The sequence below is a fragment of the Lynx canadensis genome, chromosome A2 (genome assembly GCF_007474595.2).
Source record: "Lynx canadensis isolate LIC74 chromosome A2, mLynCan4.pri.v2, whole genome shotgun sequence".
Taxonomy (NCBI): Eukaryota; Metazoa; Chordata; class Mammalia; order Carnivora; family Felidae; genus Lynx; species Lynx canadensis.
The window spans coordinates 127,303,864-127,328,159 of NC_044304.2; the positions used below are offsets into that span (position 1 = coordinate 127,303,864).

General features: G+C 37.8%; 2 protein-coding genes and 1 long non-coding RNA gene across 4 annotated transcripts in view; 1 reads left to right on the top strand and 2 right to left on the bottom strand.

Moving 5' to 3' along the window:
• LOC115509083 overlaps positions 1 to 24,296 on the bottom strand; it is a 63,982-nt gene that overhangs the window by 19,650 nt on the left and 20,036 nt on the right. The window contains exon 2 of the long non-coding RNA XR_003967228.1: positions 20,801 to 20,980. This is a non-coding gene — a long non-coding RNA (uncharacterized LOC115509083). The remainder of the gene's footprint in view (positions 1 to 20,800; positions 20,981 to 24,296) is intronic.
• Positions 16,105 to 18,368, bottom strand: LOC115509081 (60S ribosomal protein L10-like). The gene has a single exon (XM_030308238.1). It carries the CDS (start codon positions 16,915 to 16,917, stop codon positions 16,351 to 16,353), a length of 567 nt encoding a protein of 188 aa, XP_030164098.1. The 5' UTR covers positions 16,918 to 18,368; the 3' UTR covers positions 16,105 to 16,350.
• GPR141 (G protein-coupled receptor 141) overlaps positions 20,424 to 24,296 on the top strand; it is a 44,828-nt gene continuing 40,955 nt past the window's right edge. Inside the window, exons 1-2 of one of the 2 annotated variants that reach the window (XM_030308237.1) lie at positions 20,424 to 20,728; positions 21,282 to 21,385. The gene's annotated coding sequence lies outside the window, so the exon portion shown is untranslated. The remainder of the gene's footprint in view (positions 20,729 to 21,281; positions 21,386 to 24,296) is intronic. The other variant, XM_030308236.1, reaches the window with a different exon arrangement.

Sequence of the window (24,296 nt, forward strand, 5' to 3'; positions counted from 1 at the left end):
TATCAGTGAAGCAGAAGTCTTAAGGCATTGCAATTACAAAGGAATCAGAACTAAAAGAATAACCCAAAATACAGGTTAGAGACAAATGTCTCAGATGGAATCCCTTCCTCTCCAAAGAGAAATTTTAAAGTCAGAGTCCACAAATGCAGGTAAGACAGCCAGCAGAGTAGTTCATTAAAGGTCTTCCTTCAAAACAGCTGGGCTGGTTGGGGCCCGCTGCTTCTCTGCTCACAGTGCCCACTGGGGGGGAGCCCTGGGGATACTCTGGGCTGGACCAAGAGGCAGAGCAGAGGTAGAGATAAAGCTGCACCTTTGGGTAATAGCCAGGAATTAAAAATGAAAAAGGAGCAGTAGATACCAGGCTTTTCCCATAGATAGAAGCCAAGGCATGAGTTTCTGCAGAGACAGTTCTCATACAGAGACCCCCAGAGAAGCATGTGGTTGAAGGAGAAATGAGGAACCCTACTCTACTCCCTTAGCCTTCTGCACACTCTGCCCAGCATCATCTCCAGACACCCCTCTAAACAAATACTACTAGTCCCACAGCCAGGACTTCGAGTCACAGCAGGGACACAAGAATGCTCCTTTGGGAATGAAATAGACTCCTAATCAACAGAGCTTTAAGTCTAAACCCTCAACTCAAAATAGGAACATAGAGTTTCAAATCTTCAAAAATATCAAGAAAACTAATAACATGAAATGGAGGCACTGATATGAAAACACAAGAAATACACAAGGAAGCAGAGTTAATGGGGGGGGAAACAACGAAACACATTAACAAAAGAAGATTCATTGCTGTTATAAATCAAGACAGATTTTCTGGAAATTAAAAAGAAAATAGTAGATGAATTAAATTGTGAAGTTGATATGAGTGATACATGAATTAGTGGTTTAAGAGACTGAAAGAGGAGTCTCCCAGAAGTCATTGCAGAGAAGAGTAGGCTGACACGTTTTGCAGAGGATGGCTCTGACTTTATGCAAAAAAATTGTTATGTGGGACATTGCTGCCATCAGCAAAGCTAGTGTTCACTTTGTGTTTGGGAGGGTGGAGACAGGAGGGGTTTGAGACCCCAGTCGAGGTGTGTTTTAGTACTAATAGGGTTAGCTGTGTATTTCATAGGAATTCATTTTATTTCATGTTGTTTCCTTCTCTATGTTAAGGTTTCATGTCTAAGAGAATGAGGGTATGAATCTGTCTGCCAATGTGAAGGGACCATCAACCTCCACCATCCACTGCTCAAAATGCTTTTCTAAGATCAGTGAGGCACTGTGTGGGATGGATGTGAAAGGCTTCCTGATATGAGTGAACTATTTCTAAATATCTTCTGATGGATGACTGTAAATATAATCTATATAATCTGGAATTCAGAATAGCCTTCCTGTACCTGGTACCTATTGAGGAGGGGAAACAAAAGCAACATCTCTGCCGGGGCTGGAAACTCAGTGGATATAAGTTGCAAATGTTGTGTTTTATTAGAGAAATTGCTAATTTTATGATAGCAACTCTGGACTGTTTATACCATGAAAAACTCATAGAGTGGTTTGCCACAATTTCATACCCTAGTGATGCCTCCACAGAGGTTATGAGAGTGTTATGTAAGATCATTAAAGCGGAGCCAGTTGGAGTGTGTGTCCCCAGTGAGCTTCCTGACAAAACAGCCAAGTTAGAGACTTGTCTGAACCTGTGTCCCCAAGATAGGTATTATCTGAAAGAACTTTCTCTGATGTGATAAATATGTGCTTTCTCCCCAGACTTCGCTTATGTGAATAAAGGTGATTTTTTTTATTATGGCAAAGTTTTCTAAAATGACTATGGCACAGAGAGTTTTAAAATAGATTTTACTACTCCAGGGAGCTTTAAGTAGCCAAAAAAAGGGGTCACTTTATTTGGGGATATTTTGAGGAAAGAGATGAGAAATTGATCAGGCAATAGGTTTCAAAAATCTCTAAAAGTATAAGTTTTTGTGAGATCATTTTGTTTGTAATGATTCAGTTAAGGCAGGAATTGTTGACTGGCTTAACGAGACCCTAACATTTTAAATGAATGAGCATACAGCTTAAAATTCATTTCAGAACAAAGTGCCCTTCAAGATTATAACTGGCTACAGGCATTCATACTTCCAGGCAATCTGCAGTTACTCAGGCAAATTCCTGAGGAGTGTGGGAGATTTTTATGCACTGTGGCTGGCAAGAGAACAATTATGAAGCCCACTATGTACCAGTTGAATAGGTGAGAGTCTTTCAGTTAAAAGAGAAATTTGGGGTGCCTGGGTGGCTTAGTCGGTTGAGCATCTGACTGTTGGTTTCAGCTCAGGTCATGCTCTCATGATCCTGGGATCCAGCCCCCCATTGCCTCTGTCCCCCGCACCCACATTGGGTGTGTAGCTTGCTTGGGATTCTCTCTCTCTCTGACCAGGATTCAAATAAGATGTTTATTCTGGAAAAAACATTTAAATTAGAGGCTCTGTCCAGTTTATATACTCAAAGACAGTGCAGGGAAAAACATTTTTTTCAATCTGGTGAATTTCAGAATATCTGTACCTACTCTCCCACAATCTTCCTGGTCAAGAAGTCAGAATGTCAGTGCTTTACTGAAATGTCTGAGGTTGCCTAAAGAGTTTAACAACCAGATCAAGATTCCAATGATTTGAAATCTTTAGCAGTCTGAACATGCATAAAACTGGATCATATATTACACTCTCCAGAACTGCTTCAACACTTGTTTGCTCTAGAACTATGTAGCTAACTACAGTTGTTGTTGTTAACAGCATAAGTTCACAAACTACATCCCACAGGCCAAATCTAGCCTGCTGTCTGTTTTTATAAATAAAGTATTATTGGAACACAGCCATCTGTGTATTGTCTATGACTGCTTTTGACTCCTAACAGCTGATTTGACTGGTTGTGGCAGAGCTCATAGAGCTTGCAAAAGCCTAAAATATGTATTATGTGTCCATTTACAGAAAAAGTTTGCTAACCTGGAACTAAAGCATCCCATAACAGGACACAAGCTTCCTGAAGTGCTCATTCAAACGAGGGCACAAGAGTGCTGGAGAATAATGTGCTACAAAATATGAATGAGCGCATCAGTGTGGACAACACTCAAACTAAAGTAGACTTTGTTGTGAGCCCATCCAGGGAAGATCCTAATGCCTGCTGGGGTCACTAGTGTGTGACCACGAAAGACACTGGCCACGTTATGGGGTGTACCCACTGACATCCCAGTCCATTGGCACCATAGCTATAGGAGGTTTAATTCTCTGTATGTCTACATAGTTGTGATGCAGCATTGGCTGGTTGCAGACCAGTCTGTGCCACTGAGGAGGTGTGCCTTGGGCTACAGGAAGAACCCTGATGTAATGGGCATCATTTTTCATAAGTCCTACCCAAGCTGGAGAGCAGCCGCCCGTTCAGCAGCATTACCATCTGGATAGAGGCCAAGCAGGACCAAGATATACCACTTAGATTTGTATTTTCAAAGAAGGTGGACTATTTAATAAACAGAAAAGAAATGTGATTTATCTACGAAGGAGAGTTGTGGATTGACAGGTTTTCAGTGGAGCTCCCATTTTGTGTGGAGCTGGTATCAGATCCTAGAGGCCTGTTTTGAAGGGACATGCAGAGTGACTCAACATCCCTGCTTTCTGAGTCCTGAGGAGTTTTCTGGAATGTGGGATTTTCATGCTGAACTACGAAAGTTCTGGGCATACCAAGAAAAATTAGTTATCCTAGGGCTATTGCTCTTTAAGGGAAAGTTCTGGAGGAGAGTGAGGTCTGTATCACGGCAGTGTGAGTCGTTCCTTTTTTTCCTCCCTTTGATTTACAAGTAATGGGGCATCCAGAACCAAGCAAAAGTGCCTCTGCACAGTATGCCAGGACACCTGGGACATCCACCCACATGTGCATCAAAAGTGGGTGGAGATACACAGATGATGCTGTGTATCCACGGGACTCAGGAGCATGGCCCACCCTCACCTGCTTCTATGGGGGCGGGGGGGAAGTAACCTGGAGAGTACACAATTGGGCACTCATGGGAAATAGGGAATTTGTGGAGGGACAAGCCCACCTGATGGGAGAACTTGGCAAGCCTTTGGAGTTAGATAGAGACAATTCTGCAGTCAAAGAAAAGGGAGGAATGGGTGAGGCAGCCCCACTCCCAAGAGCTCACGCTGCCGGGCCCTGGGATTGTGCTGGTGGCAGCGTGGCAGCTGGGAGCAGCTACCTCTCTGGGCAGGGCAGAGGAGGTGGAAAAGTGATCACAGTGTGCGGTGTGGTCAGCCTGAGAAGAGAAACCAAAAACTTGTGTTATAGCACCACCTTCTGGAAATGAAAAGAAAGGCTTCTAACTGACCACTTGTTAAGCTGTTAGAATCCAAGAAAATGAAGCCTTCCATAAATAAGAAAGGAGTTTCCTGCTTTAAATGTGACAGCACAGGCACATTTCATCCAACGCTATGACAAATCACAGCAATATGGTATCACAAAAGGAAAATGATAATTCTCCAGGAACTCAACTCAAGACACGGACTACTGCAATATAACCAATAAAGAATTCAAAATAGCTGTTATGGAGAACAAACTGATGGTTGCCAGAGGAGAGGGGGGTGGGGATGGGCAAAATAGGTGAAGAGGAATGCAAGATACAGGCTTCCAGTTATGGAATAAATAGGCACAGCATAGGGAATACAGTCAATGATATTTGCAATAGCATCGTATGGTGCCAGATGGTAGCTACACTTGTGAGCATAGCATAATTTACAGAGATGTTGAATCACTGTGCAGTGCATTTGAAACTAATGTAACATAGTATGTCAACTATGCTCAGTTAATGAAATTTTAAAGCAAAAAACAAAACCAAAAATTTCCAAATAGCTGTTATGAAGAAATTCAATGAACTACAGAGAACTCAGGCAATTCAATAAACCCAGGAATAAAATTAATGAACAGAAGGACTACTTTACCAAACAGATTGAAATTATATTTAAAAAAACAACAACAACAACAACAGAAATTCTGGAACTGAAGAACTCAACGAATAAGATGAAGAATGCATTAGAAAGCTTTGGTAATTGCGCAGATCAGATGAAAAAGAAGAATAAACAACCTGAAGGATAGGGATTCCACAATTGTTCAGGTGGAAAGGAAAAGAGAACTAAGATTTTTTTTAATGTGAAGAAACCCTACAAGAGATATCAGACTTATTAGGAGAGCCAATGTAAGGATAAAGAGTGACTATAGTTGATAATACTGTATTGCATGTTTGAAAGTTGTAAAAGAGTAAATTTTCAAACTCCTCCTCACAAGAAAAAAATCTGTAACTGTGTATGGGGAGGGATGTTTACGAGACCTATTATGGTGATCATTTCACAATACATACAAATAGCAAATCATTACGCTGTACACCTGAAACTAATATAATGTTATGTGTCAATTATGCCTCAATAAAAAATTTAAAAATAAAAAATAAGTAAAGTCAGGAATGATGATATTAGATGAACCCAATTTATAGTTGGGTTCTCTGATAAAAACACCCCCTTTAGCTGGCTATTTAATTGCCTGGGTGACATGTAAGAGAAAATAAATATATAGTTTTACATTTATATTTATATATTTAATATATATGTTTAATATTATCATAGCATGTCCAAACCTTGAGGTCCTATCCTAATGCCTATCATTAATGGGAGATAAATTCAGATTAATTTAGTTATGACAATTTAGCTATCTGGATCACTGTCTTTCTAGTAATGAGGAACTGGAAGAGCAACGGTAGATACTTACTGATTTTATTTATGTTGGGTAACACTGTTTTCAGGAAGGCAGAAGCAGAGGTTCTTTGTAGGCTCCACTTCCTCAGTTGGCCATGGAGAGAGAAGTGTGAATAAGTGAAAAGATAGTATTTCACACTTCTCATTTACTTTTATTTTTTACTTTCATTTTTAAGAAAGAGAAAGGGAGAGAGAGCTTACAAGCGGGGAGGAGAGGGGCAGGGGGGGAAGAGAGAGAATCTTAAGCAGGCTCCACGTACAGTGCAGAGCCGGACACGGGGCTTCATCTCGAGACTGTGAGATCATGACCTGAGCTGACATTAAGAGTTGGACATTTACCCGACTGAGCCACCCAGGCGCCCCTCACACCTCTCATTTAAATTGTCATGCACGTATAGGACACTTTGGGTGTGACAGTAAAGACTAAATATAATAGACATAATAATGGCCCTATCTTACAGGGTTGCCTGAGGACTATATAACATAATGTGAGGAAAATACTTACTGAAGGCATAAGTGTTCCAAAGATGCTAGCTAACAGGTTTATTAATCATAATCATTAATGCAACTCTAACAGAATACCAAGTAATAACAGTATTTTTTAACAATAGCCTTGGGAAAGCTACCATAATATTTCTGAGTTTTCTTTCCCAGCTATAAAATGAGACTAACGATTCCTACCCCTAAAAATTGCTGAGGGGATAATATTTTAAAAATTATGAAATTCTTATTTATTTATTTAATTGAGATACAACTGACACATACCATTATGTTAGTTTCAGGCCTACAATATAATGATTTAATATTTGCATATATAGTGAAATTATCACCACAATAATTCTAGTTAATATCCATCAAACACATAGTTATGAGTTTTTTTTCCTTGTGATAACTTCTAAGATTTACTCTACTAGCAACTTTCAAATATACAATACAATATTAACTGTTTTCCCTATGCTGTACAATACATCTCCAGGAATTATTTTATATGAAATTCTTTTTAAGTTTATTTTTTTATTTCAAGAGAGAAAGAGAGAGAGAGAGAGAGAAACAGAGAGAGAGAATGAGAGAGTATGAGCAGCATAGGGGCAGAGAGAGAGGGGAGAGAGAATCTCAAGCAGGCTCCTCACTGTCAGTGCAGAGCCTGATGCAGTGCTCGAACTCACGAACCGTGAGATCATGACCTCAGCTGAGATCATGAGTCAGATGCTTAACCGACTGAGCCACCCAGAAGCCCCTATGAAAAATTCTTAACATTAGCCTGGAACATACTAAGCATCCAACCATCCATCCATCCATCTATCCATCAATCCAACCAACCATCAATCTACCTGCTAAGCAAACATTTATTGAGCATATACAATGTGTTTTGTGCTATTGGGCTAAGTGTTGGTCAGTCATTGTAGATAAACCATAATCCCTACTTTCATAGATTTCATCTTCTGATGAACTATAAACAAAACATAAATATTGGCTCAAATATGGCTTTATTATAGTAGATAAATTAAGGTTTTTATTTACAAGTTGGGAATGTTAGCAAATGAGAGATAGTGTGTGAATAGGAAGACTTGTGTACCAAGGCAAAGGAATTTAAAGACAAAGAGGTACCGCCTGGCAGAGTGCTGGCCAGTGTGATGAGACCTACAGTGTTGCACAAGCAGTGGACAAGTTCCCCAGCAAAGGTGGAATCAAACTAATAGTTTCTGGAGCTATGCTGCTAAATACACAAGTACAATGGTACAATAGATGATTGTTGAATAAATTAATAAATTCGTCCTGCAAGAATAAATGCACCGTGGAGATGCAGTAACAAAAATACAGGACTAAAACACAAGTGTTGAAAATACAGGAAAACATGGAATGAATTTTTTTTTTAATGACAACAAAAATTTTGGGGCAGCTAAAGTAAAGGCCCACTATAACTGTCTCTTAAGTTTCTCTGGCAAGAGCTAGCCATTCTTAGGAGAATTCTCTGTACCTCTCACTTGTGGAGTGTTAAGTAAACAAGGAAACCATCACTGATGATGAGTTCCAGGCTAGAGCTCCATCAGGTAGGTAGGCTATCCGGAACTAAGAAGTCAAATCCACCCTCAACTACAAATAGCAAGCATAAGGTCCAAAGCAAAGCAGTCAAGAGCTAGATGGATGTAGAAATGGAAGGTATGCGGGGCACCTGGGTAGCTCTCTCAGTTAAGCCTCTGACTTCGGCTCAGGTTATGATCTTGTGGTCTGTGAGTTTGAGCCCTGTATTGGGCTCTGTGCTGACAGCCCAGAGCCTGGAGTGTGCTTCAGATTCTGGGTCTCCCTCTCTCTCTGCCCCTCCCCCGTTCACACTTTGTCTCTTTCTCAAAAATAAATAAACATTAAAAAAATTATTAAAAAATAAATGGAAGCTAAGCAAAGAAATTAAGGTAAAGGTCAAGAGAAAATGTCTAAGACTATTTCTGTGAACAGGATTGGGATGTTTGAAGCTTATAATTGGGTGCTGGCCTGGCTTAGCCTGGAATAAAAGTTTTTGCCTGGTGATTCAGTTATTAGATCTATTTGGTGTGTGTGTGTGTGTGTGTGTGTGTGTAAATTATTGGTGAATAAATACATTGGGAATTGGAATTCTTCCCCCATGTTGTAACACTTCCTAAGTTATAATACCATTAGGTTTTCTTCTCTATGGGAGTTTAGTCTCCCTAAGTGTAGGGGCTCCTATTCCGCTTCTAGAAAAACAAGCTCTGCTTTAAAAATAGTACTGTAGGAGCACCTGAGGCTCAGTCAGTTAACATCTGACTTCAGCTCAGGTCATGATCTCATAGTTCGTGAGTTCCAGACCCTCATCGGGCTCCGTGCTGACAGTGCAGAACCTGCTTGGGATTCTCTCTCTCTCTCTCTCTCTCTCTCACTCTCTCCCTCTCTCTCTGCCCATCCATTACTTTTGCTTTCTCTGTCTCTCTCAAAATAAATAAACTTTCAAAAAAATAAAAAATAAAGATAGTACTGTAAAACTTGTTTCCTGAGAATTACATTGGCCTGGAATCTAGTCTTTTGTTGACAGGAAGTACAGATTTGTGGTGCGTTCATGTTCGCCCATAAAATTCATTTGTCAACCCTAGCAACACCCTAAAATACCTTATAAGATCCTGACATGCATATAAATAGGACACCTCATGCTCTGGGGGAAGCCAAGTGAGTAACATCAGTTATTCTAACAATAGAAGCATTAGGGTGTGGACTTCAGGGTGTCCCGGGTGTAGCCCCATTTGTATGCCAATACATCATCATCATCATCATCATCATCATTGTCATTGTCATCATCACTGTGGTCATCGTCACCCCTTGTAATGACATTTCATTACAGGGGATAATTTTTTTTAATAACTAAATATAGTGTGTGGATGCATTAAATGGTGAAAACCTTGGGCCTCTGCACTGATGAAGATGTTTGATGGTCTCTGTTTCAGAACACTGTATATATGCAGTTTGAAATTCTCTTGAAGAGAATTTACTGGTTTAGACAAAGGTCACAAAAATCATTAAACAAGCAACATTTAAAAAATTCTGCAGTAGGGGCATGGGCATTATCCCATTGTCCTAATTAGTAAAATAAGCCTGAGTGAGTCTATGTGGTCTAAGGATACCTAATTTACTAGATAAAAGAAAGGAACTTGAAGGCAGATTAACTTCCAAATCTTTGCATTCTACTGTGAATGCAGAGTCCACATTCTAATTCATGTCACTGAAAGTTAAGTTGTGACAGCGATATCTTGCACAGGTTACCAGAATGAAGATGAACAATATTCATTAGACATAGTTATGTGGCTTTTTCATCCAGGCATTTGGCAAGGTTGCTGTTGGCAATATTGACATTCTGGAAACACAAGCTGTATGATTTGGAGAATAACTTTTCTTGAAGGACACTCATGAATAGACTGGTGCTCAAATGGAAATTTTTGGATAGGTAGAGACCTTGAACTTCAATTCTGTTCTGTTAGACATCTTGAATAAAGGTGTAGTAGTGAGATTTAGGATCTAAAAAGTTTTGAAAAACCTTGGAGCAAAATAATTTAGTAAAGATCAATGCAAAGGTCTTCTTTTGGCTTCAAAAGCACAGGATGGTAAGAGATGTGGGGGCAGTTCTGAAAAAAAAAGTAGCACATAAAGAGATATCCTTTCACAGGTCTGAGCGCACTGAAGGCGTTTGGTGCAGTCCTGGATGAACCCCTAAGAAAGCAGTTAAATAAACTGAAGGGTATTGAAAGCAGAGAGGCCAGGAGGGTGGAGGAACTCAAAGCTATTCCACATGAGTATTCTGTTAACAGATCGCAGCCCCAGGCATGGAGAAGACGAGACACAAACTGGACAAAGCAAATGTCACCTGGTACTTGCAGAGCTATTGTGCAGAAAAGGGTAAAGCTTTTCCTCGGTGGCTATAAGTGGGGAACTGAAGATGTGGGTAGATAGTATGGTAAGACATTTCAGCTTGTAAGCAATGAATCACTTTAAATGTCAGCACTGTCACAAGATGAGCAGGCAGAGACTGGATGACTAGTTGGAAGGGTGTTTCCAGTAACAGTGTGTATCTTCAAACACTGAGATTCTGAGCTTCACAGATCCCTCCCCTGCTCTTTAAATATTTGACATGCCATCAACACCAGCCTCATTTTTATATAGGGTCCCAATATTGGAAATCGTTCCTTTTATGTTCTTAAGATGATTTTGAAGATCTACAGCAGAGTTCAAACAGAGTTTACTTTGCATATTGATTTAATAGGTAAGAGCAGGAAGCTCACAAATGCCATATGCAAATTTGTTCCAAATGAGCTCTAAAAATGGATTTGGAGCTAATTGTTCAGGCACGTATTTCACTGGGGATGAAGCACTGGCCAAACATATTTCAAAATGAGGAAGAGGATGTGTTAGCATCAAACCCAGGAAAAGGAGCAGTAGTATGCAAGTGATTCCGAAAAGGAGAACATTCCATCTGAAGCTTTAAGGAGAAAAGAGAACATTGCCTGAAGTCTTATTTGGAAACAAAATAACTGTGAAAATAATTAGTGGCAAATAACTTACAGCACTGCATTTCCAGTATGGGTCATTTTTAAAAATAAAATTTTGTTGTTTCAGCATAATCTAGAGACAGAAAAGTGCACAAATTATAAGGGTAAAACCAGATAAATTACCACAAAGCAAGCACATTTGACTACTGCCCAGATCAAGAGATACCACAGAAGTCCTCCTTCCAGTCATCACTTCTACTTGTGACTTATCCTACATCAGTTTTGCCAATATTTAAATTTTATATAAATGCAATCACTCAATGCCTTCTTTTGCAGCTGACTTCTTTATATTAATACAATGTTTGCAAAATCCATCCGAGTTTTTGCGTGTAGAATTACTTCATTCATTTTCATGGTAAGAGCAATTCTATACAGTCCACACTGTCATTTTTGTAGTATATTTTATTTTTTTTATTGACCTCTGGGATGTTTCAGATTTGGACTGTTATACATACTGCTGTTAGAACTGTAACTTTATTTGGTACGCATGCGTATGCATTTTCTGTTGGTTATATATCTAGGAATGCAATTGCTGGTTCATGGTCACTTGGATATTCAGCTGTAAAAACACAGCTTTAGTGTGCCACTTTTCCACTCCCTCTAGCAGTGTATGAAAATTCTATTTACTCCATATCCTCTGCAACACTTGATATTCTGAGGCATTAAACTCTATTCAAATTTTAAATTTTAATTGTGAGGTATTAAATTCTATTTAAATTTTAGCTATCTGATGTACAGTTAGTGGTATTCCACTGCAGTTTTTGTTTGCAGTTCCCAAATCACTAATATGTGTTTATTGGGAAATCTTTTGCAAATTGTCTATTTGTATATTTTGTATACGTAAACTTCATGTTATTATCTTTTTCTTATTGGTACTTAGTTGATGTGAGTCCTTTGTCAGTTTATGAACTACAAAAATCTGTTCCCACTCCATGATTTGCCCTTTTACTGTCTTGATGATGTCTTTGCTGGGCATAAAAATCTTATTTCAGGGGCGGCTGGGTGGCGCAGTCGGTTAAGCGTCCGACTTCAGCCAGGTCACGATCTCGCGGTCCGGGAGTTCGAGCCCCGCGTCAGGCTCTGGGCTGATGGCTCAGAGCCTGGAGCCTGTTTCCGATTCTGTGTCTCCCTCTCTCTCTGCCCCTCCCCCGTTCATGCTCTGTCTCTCTCTGTCCCAAAAATAAATAAACATTGAAAAAAAAATTAAAAAAAAATCTTATTTCAGTGTAGTTCAGCTTATCAGTATCTCTTTAGTGCTTATTGATTTTTGTATTCTAAGAAAAAAAAATTCTTTCTATATCCCAAGGTCATAAAGATACTTTTCTTTGTTATCTTCAGAAATCTTCATTATCTTATCTTTCACATTTAGATCAACTTTCTATCTGGAACTGATTTTTATGTATAGTGTGAGGTAAGGAGTCAAGATTCATTTTTTCTTTCATTTGAATGTCCAGCTGACCCAGCCCCATTTATTGAAAGATCATTATTTCCTTCTGTTCTATATTACCACCTTTTTTGTAATTAAGTGTCCATACACGTGTGAATTAGTTTGTGGACTGTATACTCTTCCATTAGTCTATTTGTATATTATTCTGCTAATACTATATTGTCCAAATTATTTTAGATTTAAAATAAATCTTGATACCCAGTATTTTAAATTATTATTTTTTAATGCGTATTTATTTATTTTGAGAGAGAGAACCTGTACGCATGAGGGGAGGGACAGAAAGAGGGAGAGAGAGAATCCCAAGCAGACTCCAGGCTGTTAGTGCAGAGCTCAGACACAGGGCTCAATGCAGGGCTTGATCTTATGAACCATGAGATCATGACCTGAGCTGAAATCAAGAATCAGATGTTTAACCCACTGAACCATGCAAGTGCCCCTCTTGATACCTGATATTTTAAATCTTTCAAATATGTCCCTTTTTATCATTGTTTTTGACATTTTAGACTCTTTACATTATCATATACACATTCAAATCATCTTGTCAATTTCCACAGAAAACACTTGTTCAAATTTTGATTAGAAGTTTAATAGAGACAAACCAAAAAACATACTCTTAACTGTAGGGAACAGATAGTTACCAGGAGGGAGGTGGGTGGGGGAATGGGTAAAATTGGTGAAGGGGATTAAGAGTGCACTTACTCTGATGAGCACTGAGCAATATGTGGAACTACTGAATCACTAAATGGGACAATTGAAACTGATATGACAATGTACATCAATTACACTGGAATTAAAATGAAAACAAAAAAAGAAATGCATTGAATATAGGTAGCTTAGAGGAGAACAGACATCCTCACGATACTGAATCTTTTTATCTGAAAGTAATATATAGTCTTCCATTCACTGAGGTCTTTTTAAAATTTCTCTCAATGTTATACAGTATCCTACATAGAAGATCTGCTGATATTCTGTTAGATTTATTTTAATATTCTTTGATCCTAATTTAAATGGTATTATTTTAGGGGCACTTTAGTGGCTCAGACAGTTGAGTGCCCAGTTCTTGATTTCAGCTCAGGTCATGATCCCAGGGTCATGGGATTGAGCCCTGCATTGGGCTCTGTGCTGAGCATGGAGCCTGCTTAAGATTCTCTCTCTCTCCCTTTGTTCCTTTCCCATGCTTGAACACTCTCTCTCTCTAAAAATAAATAAATAAGTAAATAAGTAAGTAAGTAAATAAATAAATAAATAAATAAATAAAGGTATTATTTTAAAAATTGTATTCTCTGCTTGTGTGTTGCAATCGTGACATATGATTGATTTTTTGCAAATTAACATGTAACTGTTTTGCTAAATTAATAAATTTATTCTATTAGTGTCTCTGTAGTCTTTGGAAGTTTTATGTGTAAAATTATTCCACTGGCAAATAAAGACAGTTTTATTTCTTTCTTTCTAATACTTATACCATTTTTTAAAAATATTTTATTTTTTTAAAAGTAGTCTCTATACCCAATGTGGGACTTGAATTTACAACCCCAAGATCAAGAGTCACACACTCTACATACCAAACTGAACCAGCCAGACACCCCTCCAATATTTATACCTTTCATTGACTGTTTTGCCTCATCAAACTGGGTGAGGATACTATGTTGAACCGAACATCTAATATCAAGAGGACAGCTTTCAATGTTTCTCAGTGACACATGATGTTTGCTATAGGATTTTGTAAATATCCTTCTATTCTTAGTTTGTCATTTTTCTTTTTTAAATCATGGGTGGATGTTGAATTTTATTCAGAGATGTGTTTTGGTCTCTATTTGAGATGATCATATGATTGTTCTCCTTTATTTGGTTTATGTGGTAAATTGCATTCATTGATTTTTCACGTTAGACTATCTTGCCTTCCTGGAATAATTCTCACCTGACCATAATATATTATCATTTTTGTTATATCACTGGATTTGCTTTGCTAATATTTTGTACAGGCTTTGTGTCTATATAAATGAAAGTTAGTCTCTCTTAGGCCTTTATTGTAATGTTCTTACCAGTATTTGCTATGAAAATTATGACCTCAACAAATAACTTGGAAAATTTTTCTCTTTTTCTGAGCTATGGAATAGTATATGTAAGGTCGAGTTTATTTCTAAATATTTGGAGGAACTGATTAGTAAAATTGATGGACATGGAAATTTCTTTCATAGGGTTTTAGTTACAGATTCAATTCATTTAGTAGATACTAAATTATTTGCATTTTATATTTCTTCCTGTGCCACTTTAACCGTTTTGGTAAATTATGGCTTTTTAAAAAAATATCTATTTATATTTGACAGAGAGAAAGAGACAGAGTGCGAGTGGGGGAGGGGCAGAGAGAGACTAAGACAGAATCTGAAGCAGGCTCCAGGTTCCGAGCTGTCAGAGCCATCAGCACAGAGCCCAATGTGGGTCTTGAACCCATAGCCATGAAATCATGACCTGAGCCAAAGTCAGACACTTAATTGACTGAGCCACCCAGGCACCCCTAAATTATAGCTTTCTAAATCATTTCATCGAAATTATTACCCCCAAACTGATATGATATCCTTTTGTTTTTATTTCCTTAACAATGGGATCTATAGTTAAGACCCTTTGTTATAAAAAAATCATTCTTGATATTGGTATTTTGTGCACTTTCTTTTTTTCTTGATCTGTCTTTCCAGGGATTTGTGAAATTAATGTCTTTTAAAATGTATTATTAGATTTTCTCTAGCACATTTGTTTTATGTTTTACTGATATATGTTTTTAATTTTATTATTTGTTTCTTTTTGCTCTTCCTTGGCCTAATTTTTTTTTATGTTTACCACAATAAGTTTATTTTTTTACTATTTTTTAATATGAAATCTATTGTCAAATTGGTTTCCATACAACACCCAGTGCCCATCCCAACAGGTGCTCTCCTCAATGCCCATCACCCCCTTTCCCCTCCCTCCCAACCCCCATCAAACCCCATTTTATTCTCAGTTTTTAAGAGTTTCTTATGGTTTGGCTCCCTTCCTCTCTAACTTTTTTTTTTCCTTCCCCTCCCCCATGGTCTTCTGTTAAGTTTCTCAGGATCCACATAAGAGTGAAAACATATGGTATCTGTCTTTCTCTGTATGACTTATTTCACTTATCATAACACTCTCCAGTTCCATCCACATTGCTACAAAAGGCTGTATTTCATTCTTTCTCATTGCCAAGTAGTATTCCATTGTATATATAAACCACAACTTAAAAAAAAAATTGTTAACATTTATTATTGAGAGACAGAGAGACACAGAGCGTGAGCAGGGGAGGGGTAGAGAGAGGGGGAGACACAGAATCTGAAGCAGGCTCCAGGCTCTGAGCTCTCAGCACAGAGCCCGACGCAGGGCTTGAACTCACAAACTGCGAGATCATGACCTGAGCTGAAGTCGGTTGCTTAACCGACTGAGCCACCCAGGAGCCCCTAAAACACAACTTCTTTATCCACTCATCGGTTGATGGACATTTAGGCTCTTTCCATAATTTGGCTATTGTTGAAAGTGCTGCTATCAACATTGGAGTACAAGTGCCCCTATGCATCAGTACTCCTGTATCCCTTGGGTAAATTCCTAGCAGTGCTATTGCTGGGTCATAGGGTAGATCTATTTTTAACTTTTTGAGGAACCTCCACACTGTTTTCCAGAGGGGCTGCACCAGTTTGCATTCCCACCAACAGTGCAAGAAGTTTCCCGTTTCTCCACATCCTCTCCAGCATCTATAGTCTCCTTATTTGGTTCATTTTAGCCACTCTGACTGGAGTGAGGTGATATCTCAGTGTGGTTTTGATTTGTATTTCCCTGTTGAGGTGTGACGTTGAGCATCTTTTCATGTGCCTGTTGCCTCAGCCTAATTTTTTTTTAACTAGTGGAAATGGATACTTGGATGATTTATTTTCAGCTTTTTTCTTTCTTTGACAGGAAGCAGGGTTTATTGTGGGCGTGAATAAGGAGCAGGCAGTGTCAAGGTTCTCATGAGTGCAGAGCCTACCATTTGTCCAAGGGGCCACAATTAGGGATGTATTTGACCAAAGCCATAGCCATCTGGGATAAGCTACTTTTCAGCCATCATGTCTTCAAATTCATTCACGTTAAACTTAGTAAAGCCCCACTTCTTGGAAATGTGAATCTTCTGGCAGCCAAGGAACTTGAACTTGGCCCTGCATAGCGTCTCAATCATATGCTCCTTGTTCTGTACCTTGGTACTGGTGGACATGATGACTTGGCCAATGTGGACCCTGGCCACTGTGCCCTGGGGCTTTCCAAAGGCACCCCACACACCTGTCTGGAGCCTGTCAGCTCCAGCACAGGACAACATCTTGTTGATAAGGATGAAGTGGAAGGGATGGAACCGCATTTGGATGCAAAAACCATCTTTGCCACAGCTTTTCACCATGTACTTGTTAGCACACATACGGACAGCCTCCAGGGCTTCAGAGGAGAGCTGCTCATATTCCTTTGGCACTGTGTGGCCACACAGTGGGAACTGCTCCAGTTCTGCCTTCTTCTGCCCAAGGTCAAAGATGCGGACCTTGGCATCAGGGACACCTCTGCAGAAACAAGACTTTGGACGCTGCTTGTTCTTACAATACCAGTAACACCGGGGTGGGTGGTGGCCCATGGCAATACCACTGGGCCCATGGGCCCAGTGGCAAGCCAAAGGAAAAGAGGTTATTTTCAGCTTTTTACTCCTAGTAAAAGCATTTAAGTATGTCTATAGCTGTATTCTAAAAGTTCTGATACATTGAACTTTCACTATAATTCAAAGAAAAATATCTCCTAATTTTCATTTGTATTCATTCTCTTAGTGTTTGAATTACTTAAAAGTTTATTGAGTATTTTTCAAATATAAAATTTTTAATATTATCTTGTTTCATTATTGATTTCTATCCTAACTTCACTGTTGTCAGAAAATGTGCTCTGTATAATTTTACTTTTTGATATTTTTTAAGGTTTCTTTTAGATTCATCATTTGGTTAACTGGCTTGGCATTTGATATGAATTTTGCATTTGCTGAGTATAAGGTATGTAAATAAGGTCAAGTTTATTTATTGCATTGTTCAAATCTACTGTATCCATGTTGAATTTTTGTCTGTTTGGTGTATCAGTTACTAAGAGACATCTGTTAAAAATCTCCCTATGATAATGGATTTGTCCATTTTCCTTTTAGTTGCATCATTATTTTGCTTTACATATGTTGAAACTCATTATTAAGTGTAACAAATATACAACTATAACATTTTGGAAATATTAACTCTTTTATCATAATAAAATTTCCTGTGTTTATTGCCAATAAAGTGTCTTGCCTTATAGTCTAATTTGCCTGATAAATATATAAAATATAGATAGTTATATTGGCCTTAAAATTTTTTTCATTCATCTATTTTAGTTTTTTTTGTGTGTTGCATTTCAAGTGTGTTTCTTAACATTTAGTGTCATGTACTTTTTTTCATGTGGTCTAAAACCTTTGTTTGTGATTGCTCACTCATTTAGATACTATTATATTGGGGGTTTGTATAATTATTTATCTTATTACCTCTTTAAATATTGGTTCTATCTAATTCTTTCTCTTCTCTCTTTCTAGGACACCAATTCTGGGCATGTTAGGACTTTCCCCTGTGTCTTCTGTGTGATTTTGTGTAATTTTTATCCTTTCTTCCCTCCTCTGTTCTTCAATCTGATATTTTCTTCTGATTTATTCTAGCTCCATTTTCTGTGTCTCATCTTCTATTAGCCCCATCAATTGAGTATTTAATTTTATTATTTTATTTTTCTGTTTCAGAATTTCCATTTGAATTTTAAAAGCTAGATTCCCAAAAGAAATGTAAAATTCTCTGCATTTCACCTTATTTCTTCAAACTATTAATCAGTTATTTTAAAGTCCTTCAATCTGTATCTCCTTATGCATTTGTTTCTATTTTAGGTTTATTTTCGTGATTTTGGTTATTAGGTCTTATCTTCTGACATAAGTATGCCTATTAATATCAATTGAAACTTGAGGAACTCCCCTCTACTTGCTAGATGGGATGCTGCCTGATTCATGGGTCATTTAATAAGACCAATTATAGGGGTGCCTAGATGGCTCAGTGGGTTAAGCATCTGATCTTGATTTTGGCTCAGGTCATGATCTCACAGTATGAGATTGAGCCCCACATGGGGCTCTGCACTGACAGCACAGTGTGGAGCCTGCCTAGAATTCTCTCTCTCCCTTCTCTCTGCCCCCCTCCCCCAATCTCTATCTCAAGTTAAACAAATAAACTTTAAAAAATAAAGCCAATTGTATCTTCAAATTATATATATATATATATATATTTTTTTTTTAACAGAACCTTGAACAATACATGCAAAAATTTTCAGAGCTAATTTACTGATTTAGAAAGTGTTATCATTCTCTAGAATTTTTTTTTTTTTGCTCCAGAAATTACTTTTTTTAAGTGTTTATTTATTTATTTATAAAGGGAGAGAGAGTGTGTGTGTGAGCAGGGGAGAGGCAGAGAGAGGCAGAGAGAGGCAGAGAGAGAATCCCACACAGGCTCCATGCTGCCAGTACAGAGTGTGATCTCACGAACTGTGAGATCATGACCTGAGACAAAATCAAGAGTGGGAGGTTTTAACCGACTGAGCCACCCAGGTGCCCCTCCAGAGATAACTTTTGCTCATGGTAAGAGGGAGGCTGTTAAGATGATGATGAATCCCTTAATCTATTCACTGATTATCTATTTACCTAACTAATTTAGTAGATTAGAAATTTGGCTCTAATCTTGTGATGACATAGCATTTCTAGTTCATGCCTTCTCCAAAGGTGAAGTCCTGTAAAGGTCCCACTTAAAAGCTTGACTATAAGGGTGCCACCTTCTTTGTGGTCCTTGGATCCTAATTTTGCCCCTAAACAGGTGTCCTTCACTTCTGAGCTTCCTAACTACCCCTTTCTGCTCAATTTCTCTGCCTCTCAGTGGCCACTTACAAATCAGAAACACCTTGAGTGAAAACTAGAATTAAAAATCAGGTTCACCCTTTGTACTTCTCTTTTCTTGGGGATTTTGCTTTTTCAGGTTCTCATGACCTGGCCAGCTTTCTATAGCCTTCAAACCAATAGGTTTTATATTCTATCCTTTTTTTTTTTTTTTTTTAGTTGTTCTTAGAAGGTGGGTGTGTCTGGAACAGTCTTCTCTACCATTACTAAAAATTAAAATTCCTGCAGTTTGAGTTATTTTGAAACATATAACATTTTTATTCCTATAACACAAAAAGGGCACACCTGCTGCAGCTGAAGACTTTCCAGACAAAGAGGCCTTCCCTTGAAACTAAAAAACAACAGTCAGATGCACTAATAATACTAGGCGTAAAACAAGAAATGTGAACAATAGGAAACAGGGATTGCAAACTGTTTGCCTAGAATATTCTTCAGCATTTGACAGGAAACCAGAAATCATCAGAAATTACCAAAATCATAATTCTAATTAGGGCCTTGAAAGTAGAGAGAACCCAGGGATGGTGTGTTTGATGCTCGCTTTTCTCTTTTTTTTAATGCAGAAATGTCAAATTAGAGCTAAAAACTGGAGTATATTTAAAATGTTGATATTTAACAAATTAGCATTTTAACTCACAGATTTCTATGCAAAATTATCATGTAATTTACACAATAATTATAATATTTCTAGACTATTACAGTGCTGCATAATAAGCTAGACAAATTAGAGCAGTTTGAGGAACTTACTTTTCTTTCAAATACTTGCCGTTTATCTCTGTGACTGTGTGCTTATCTTCTTTTGGAGATAATGTTAAGAGTCTAAAAAGCAAGGCTGTGGACAAATGTACTCCCTTACTCTGCCATTCTAATGGTCTCTGCTTGAACCATCCTCTCTCTCACTCTAAGTAAATCAACTGTTCAGTGTCATATCATAGGCAATATTATATATCCATGACAGAGCTAATCACCAAAATACATGATAAGAATAGTAGTTCTAGGTCCCCAGTGGGTGACAGAACAACTCTGTCAATTTTCGAAGGGAAATACTACATATACAATCTTTCATCCCAAACACAACACACAGTTTATCTCCCCTTTTTGTTTTTGATAATACCATTTTTTTTCCTTAATGGATTCTTACAGTAGTCCTAAAACCTTAATATTTCTTGACAGTTGGCCTTGTTGTCATTTTGCAACTTGGATTACTGTTCATCTTTTTAAGAGCCTGGTTTTTCAACGCTAGTGTGTTTGAAATAGTTTTGAGGTTTTGTGGTTGCTGTTGACGCTCTTACGGAACTTCGAACATACCAGTTTCCTTTTGGTTTAGTGAACTGGCTGGGCCTTTCGAATGCACGCAGTCCGTGGAAGTGCCCAAGCAGACTTATTACTAGAAAAGAATCCCATCTGGAATTCAGACAGGTGGCCCATCTCAGTACCTCCCTGAGAAGTCTGGCTTTTTCAGGTAAGTGCGGAAGACCTGGAGTGGGGCGCTCATGAATGAAGGTTATGCGTGAAGAGAACATACTGAACTTACCATTGAAGTTCTAATTCAGAATCTTCAGTCTCGCTGTACAAAGCAAGCTTATTTCCTCTTGATCACAATTCCTCCTTTAGAAAAGGAATTGTCCAGTTCTTGCCATGTAGTACACACTGCTCTGAAGGTGACACCCAGTTTTTATATGTGGTCAAAAATGAACAAAAGTGGTTTTGGAATCTGTCAAGAAAAAAGAAAAAAAGAGAGTCTTGTTAAAACCATCATAGAGGCCTTTGGGCATTTGATATTGCATTTACATATTATTAAAATGTTTATATTTTAAGTGTTTTTTTCCTCTGAAAATCTTTAAGCTCTATTATTGGTAATATTCTCACATATGGTTTAAAACTATTCTGGCAGCCTTAATCAATAGAAGAAAACAATCAACAGCAGTCAGGCACTTTGAAATTTCTAAAAGAAGTATATTCAAAGTAATATGTGTAATAATGGTTATTATGATTCTTTTATCCTATTTTTGCAGTACTACATGACAGAGGGAATCTGAAAACAACTTTAAAATCACAGAATTGCAAGAAGTATTGCACTTCAAATATGTGAAATAAATATAATGTAAACTTTAAAAAAGTAAGTCAGTAATATACAACTTGAGTTTGAGTTTAATCTTGCTTAACAAATTTGTAATATAATTTTGGATGGGTCACTTAATTCCTGGATTTCAACTTCCTATACAACTGCATAATTATTTGTCTAAGAAATTTTATTAAGGACTCCAGATTTACAACTCCTTGTTATATTTTTTATTGGGTTTAAGTCAATCAATCAGTCAATATTTTAACTGATCAACAGGAGTAATGAGAAGAACAATAAATGAGGAATCAAGTGGTATGAATTCTAGTCTTCTGTTTTCTAGTAATTGGCTGAGTGATTTAGAAAATATTTTCCAACCATTTTAGGCCAGGGCTTGCCAAATTTTTTCTATAAAGGACAAGATAGTAAATAATTTAGGTTTTGCCATCCAGGAGGCAAAATTGAAAATAATATGAAACCATTCAAAAATGTAAAAACCATCTTTAGCTCACAGGCGATACAAAAATGGGAGATGAGCTATATTTGGCCTCAGGGCCATAGCTTTCCAACTCCTGTTCTAGGCAATGATTTCCAACAATTATAAAGTGGAAGATGTAGGAGTTTGTGGATGATACATAGGGTGATCCACCTATGTTGTATACAAGAGTCTGAGTGTATGTAAATATGCTACTTCTTAATGAGAAAAAAAGCCCACATATTTCATCAGATTTTTGAGGGGTTCAAAACCCAATTTAAGGTCAAGGACCACAGGACTAGATGATTCCTAAAGATGCTTTCCAAATCTAAAATTCAATGAAATGTTTATTGGATGTCTACTATGTCTAAGCCACTGTGCTAACACTACAATAGATGTTATTAGCACATTATGACCAAAATAACATGTCAAAAATATACTAAAGAAGTTTGTAATATGCACAAATCAGTAATATCCTTCCAAATAATAGCTTTGACAAAAATTCTGCAATTAGTCAGACATTTTTTGAGATATTACTTTGCAAAGTGTCTTCAAATCTGGTATGAATGATATCAAAATATTAATCAAATATTCTTATGGTCTTATCTTATTTTTGATGACAATGGTATTAGTCATGATAACCATAATCGAATTTAACCTAAGCAGTTTCTTTCCTAAAAATATGCCACATACTAAGTGCTCAACATCTCTGGAATGTATATTTGAATGAATGAATGAATGAATGAATGAATGAATGAAAAGATAATCCTATTATGGCACATAATTACAGACACATTGAAGGCCTAGCACCCAAAATGCTCTAAAAACAATCATTGCTAAGGCCAAAGATTGCTTCTCTTTTCAACTTTGGACATAACCGTGATTTCAAAATACTTGGTCAACTAAAGATTGCAGTTCCTGGGGATTAAGTCATCTTTTTTAACAAGAGTGAAGTTTGTTGAATTTAATTCACAAGTTACAGATGTTCCAGTAACCTAGTCTGTGGGAGGGAGTGATGGAAAGTGGTGTTTGATTAAGGAATAGCAGCATGCTCAGCGTCTGAGCCCTTCCTGCTAAGACCAGGTAGTTGGTTGTACCAGCTAGAGCATTACACGTAAACAGGCAATCCAAAACTCAGATCTAACAGTACTTACAGTAACACTCTGTTCTCTGATAAAGAAGTTCAGCCTGATTTCCATTGCCTTGCCAAATGATGATGCCAAAATCTGAGCACCATTCACTTGGGATTCCCCACAGCTACACAGGGTAGAGAATGAGTTGCAATTGAAATGTACCTCTCTTCTCTATCTAGGAATAATTTCATTTTATGAAAGGGGAATCCAATTTACAATAGCTGGCTAGTGATTCATTCACTACTCTAGGGAAATTTAAATCTTAAGATTTAAAAAATTTAAGAAATGTTAATGAAAAGCCTGCGCAGTCCTGTGTACATCTGGAGTTATGCCTGAATTGTCCTTATTCAAAAAAGTGCATCCCACCTCCTTCCTTGCTTTCACTCCCCCTCCACTGCAAAAGCTGTTAGGTAAATAGCAACAAACTATTCACTTTGGGATGTAATTACAGAGCATGCCTGTGCAGTGTCATGCTGCATTAAATAACACCACTTGTTCAACTGTTAGAGGTTGTGCTAAAGTCATATTCCTGGATCTCCTTAGGGATTGAGATTAGTCCTACATAGAGTCCAAAATTCCAAACCTTCATAAATGGGATCTCAAATATATAACCCAATTATATTTAAGGTCCAAGGTCTGGCTTAAGTTATGACAGGAAGCTCCGTCCCTTCCTGAAGGATTTTTGAGATATTCTGGGCTGTGCTTCAGTGTTCTATAAGCCCAAAGCAGCGGGTGCCTCTCATCTGACTGCTGCCCTGGGATCTATCTGCAGATCACTTCTGCACCTTTCTTTCTTTTCTTTTCTTTTTTAAAATATTTATTTATTTATTTTGAGAGTGATCAAGCAGGGGAAGGGCAGAGAGAGACAGGGAGAGAGAGAATCCCAAGCAGGCTCCGTGCTGTCAGCACAGAGACTGATGTGAGGCTCGATCTCATGAATCATGAAATCATGATCTGAGCCGAGATCAAGAGTTGGATTCTCAACCAATGGAGCCAGCCAGGCACCCCACCTCTGCACCTTTCTGGCTGGCTTCATTCCAGAAAGTGAACAAGGCACCTCTGGTTCCCTCTCAAACACAACTGACTTGAATCTATAACAAATTTTTCTGCAAACTTTTTCTTGGAAGGACTAGATAATAAACATCTTAGGTTTCATAGACCATACAATCTCTGCCACAACTACTCAGCTCTGTAGGTGTCATGCAAAAGCAGCCACAGATAATACATAAACAAGTATCTGTGATGAGATAAAAACTTTACTTATAAAAACAGGTGGCTGGTCCACCGGCTGTGGTTTGCTGGCCTGTGAACTATATTGAAGGCTTGATGATAACTTAAAAATTACAATTTTGTAGAAGGA

Excerpts from the sequence above, each read along its gene's own strand:
- LOC115509081 (XM_030308238.1), bottom strand. The coding sequence starts at position 16,917 with ATGGGCCACCACCCACCCCGGTGTTACTGGTATTGTAAGAACAAGCAG.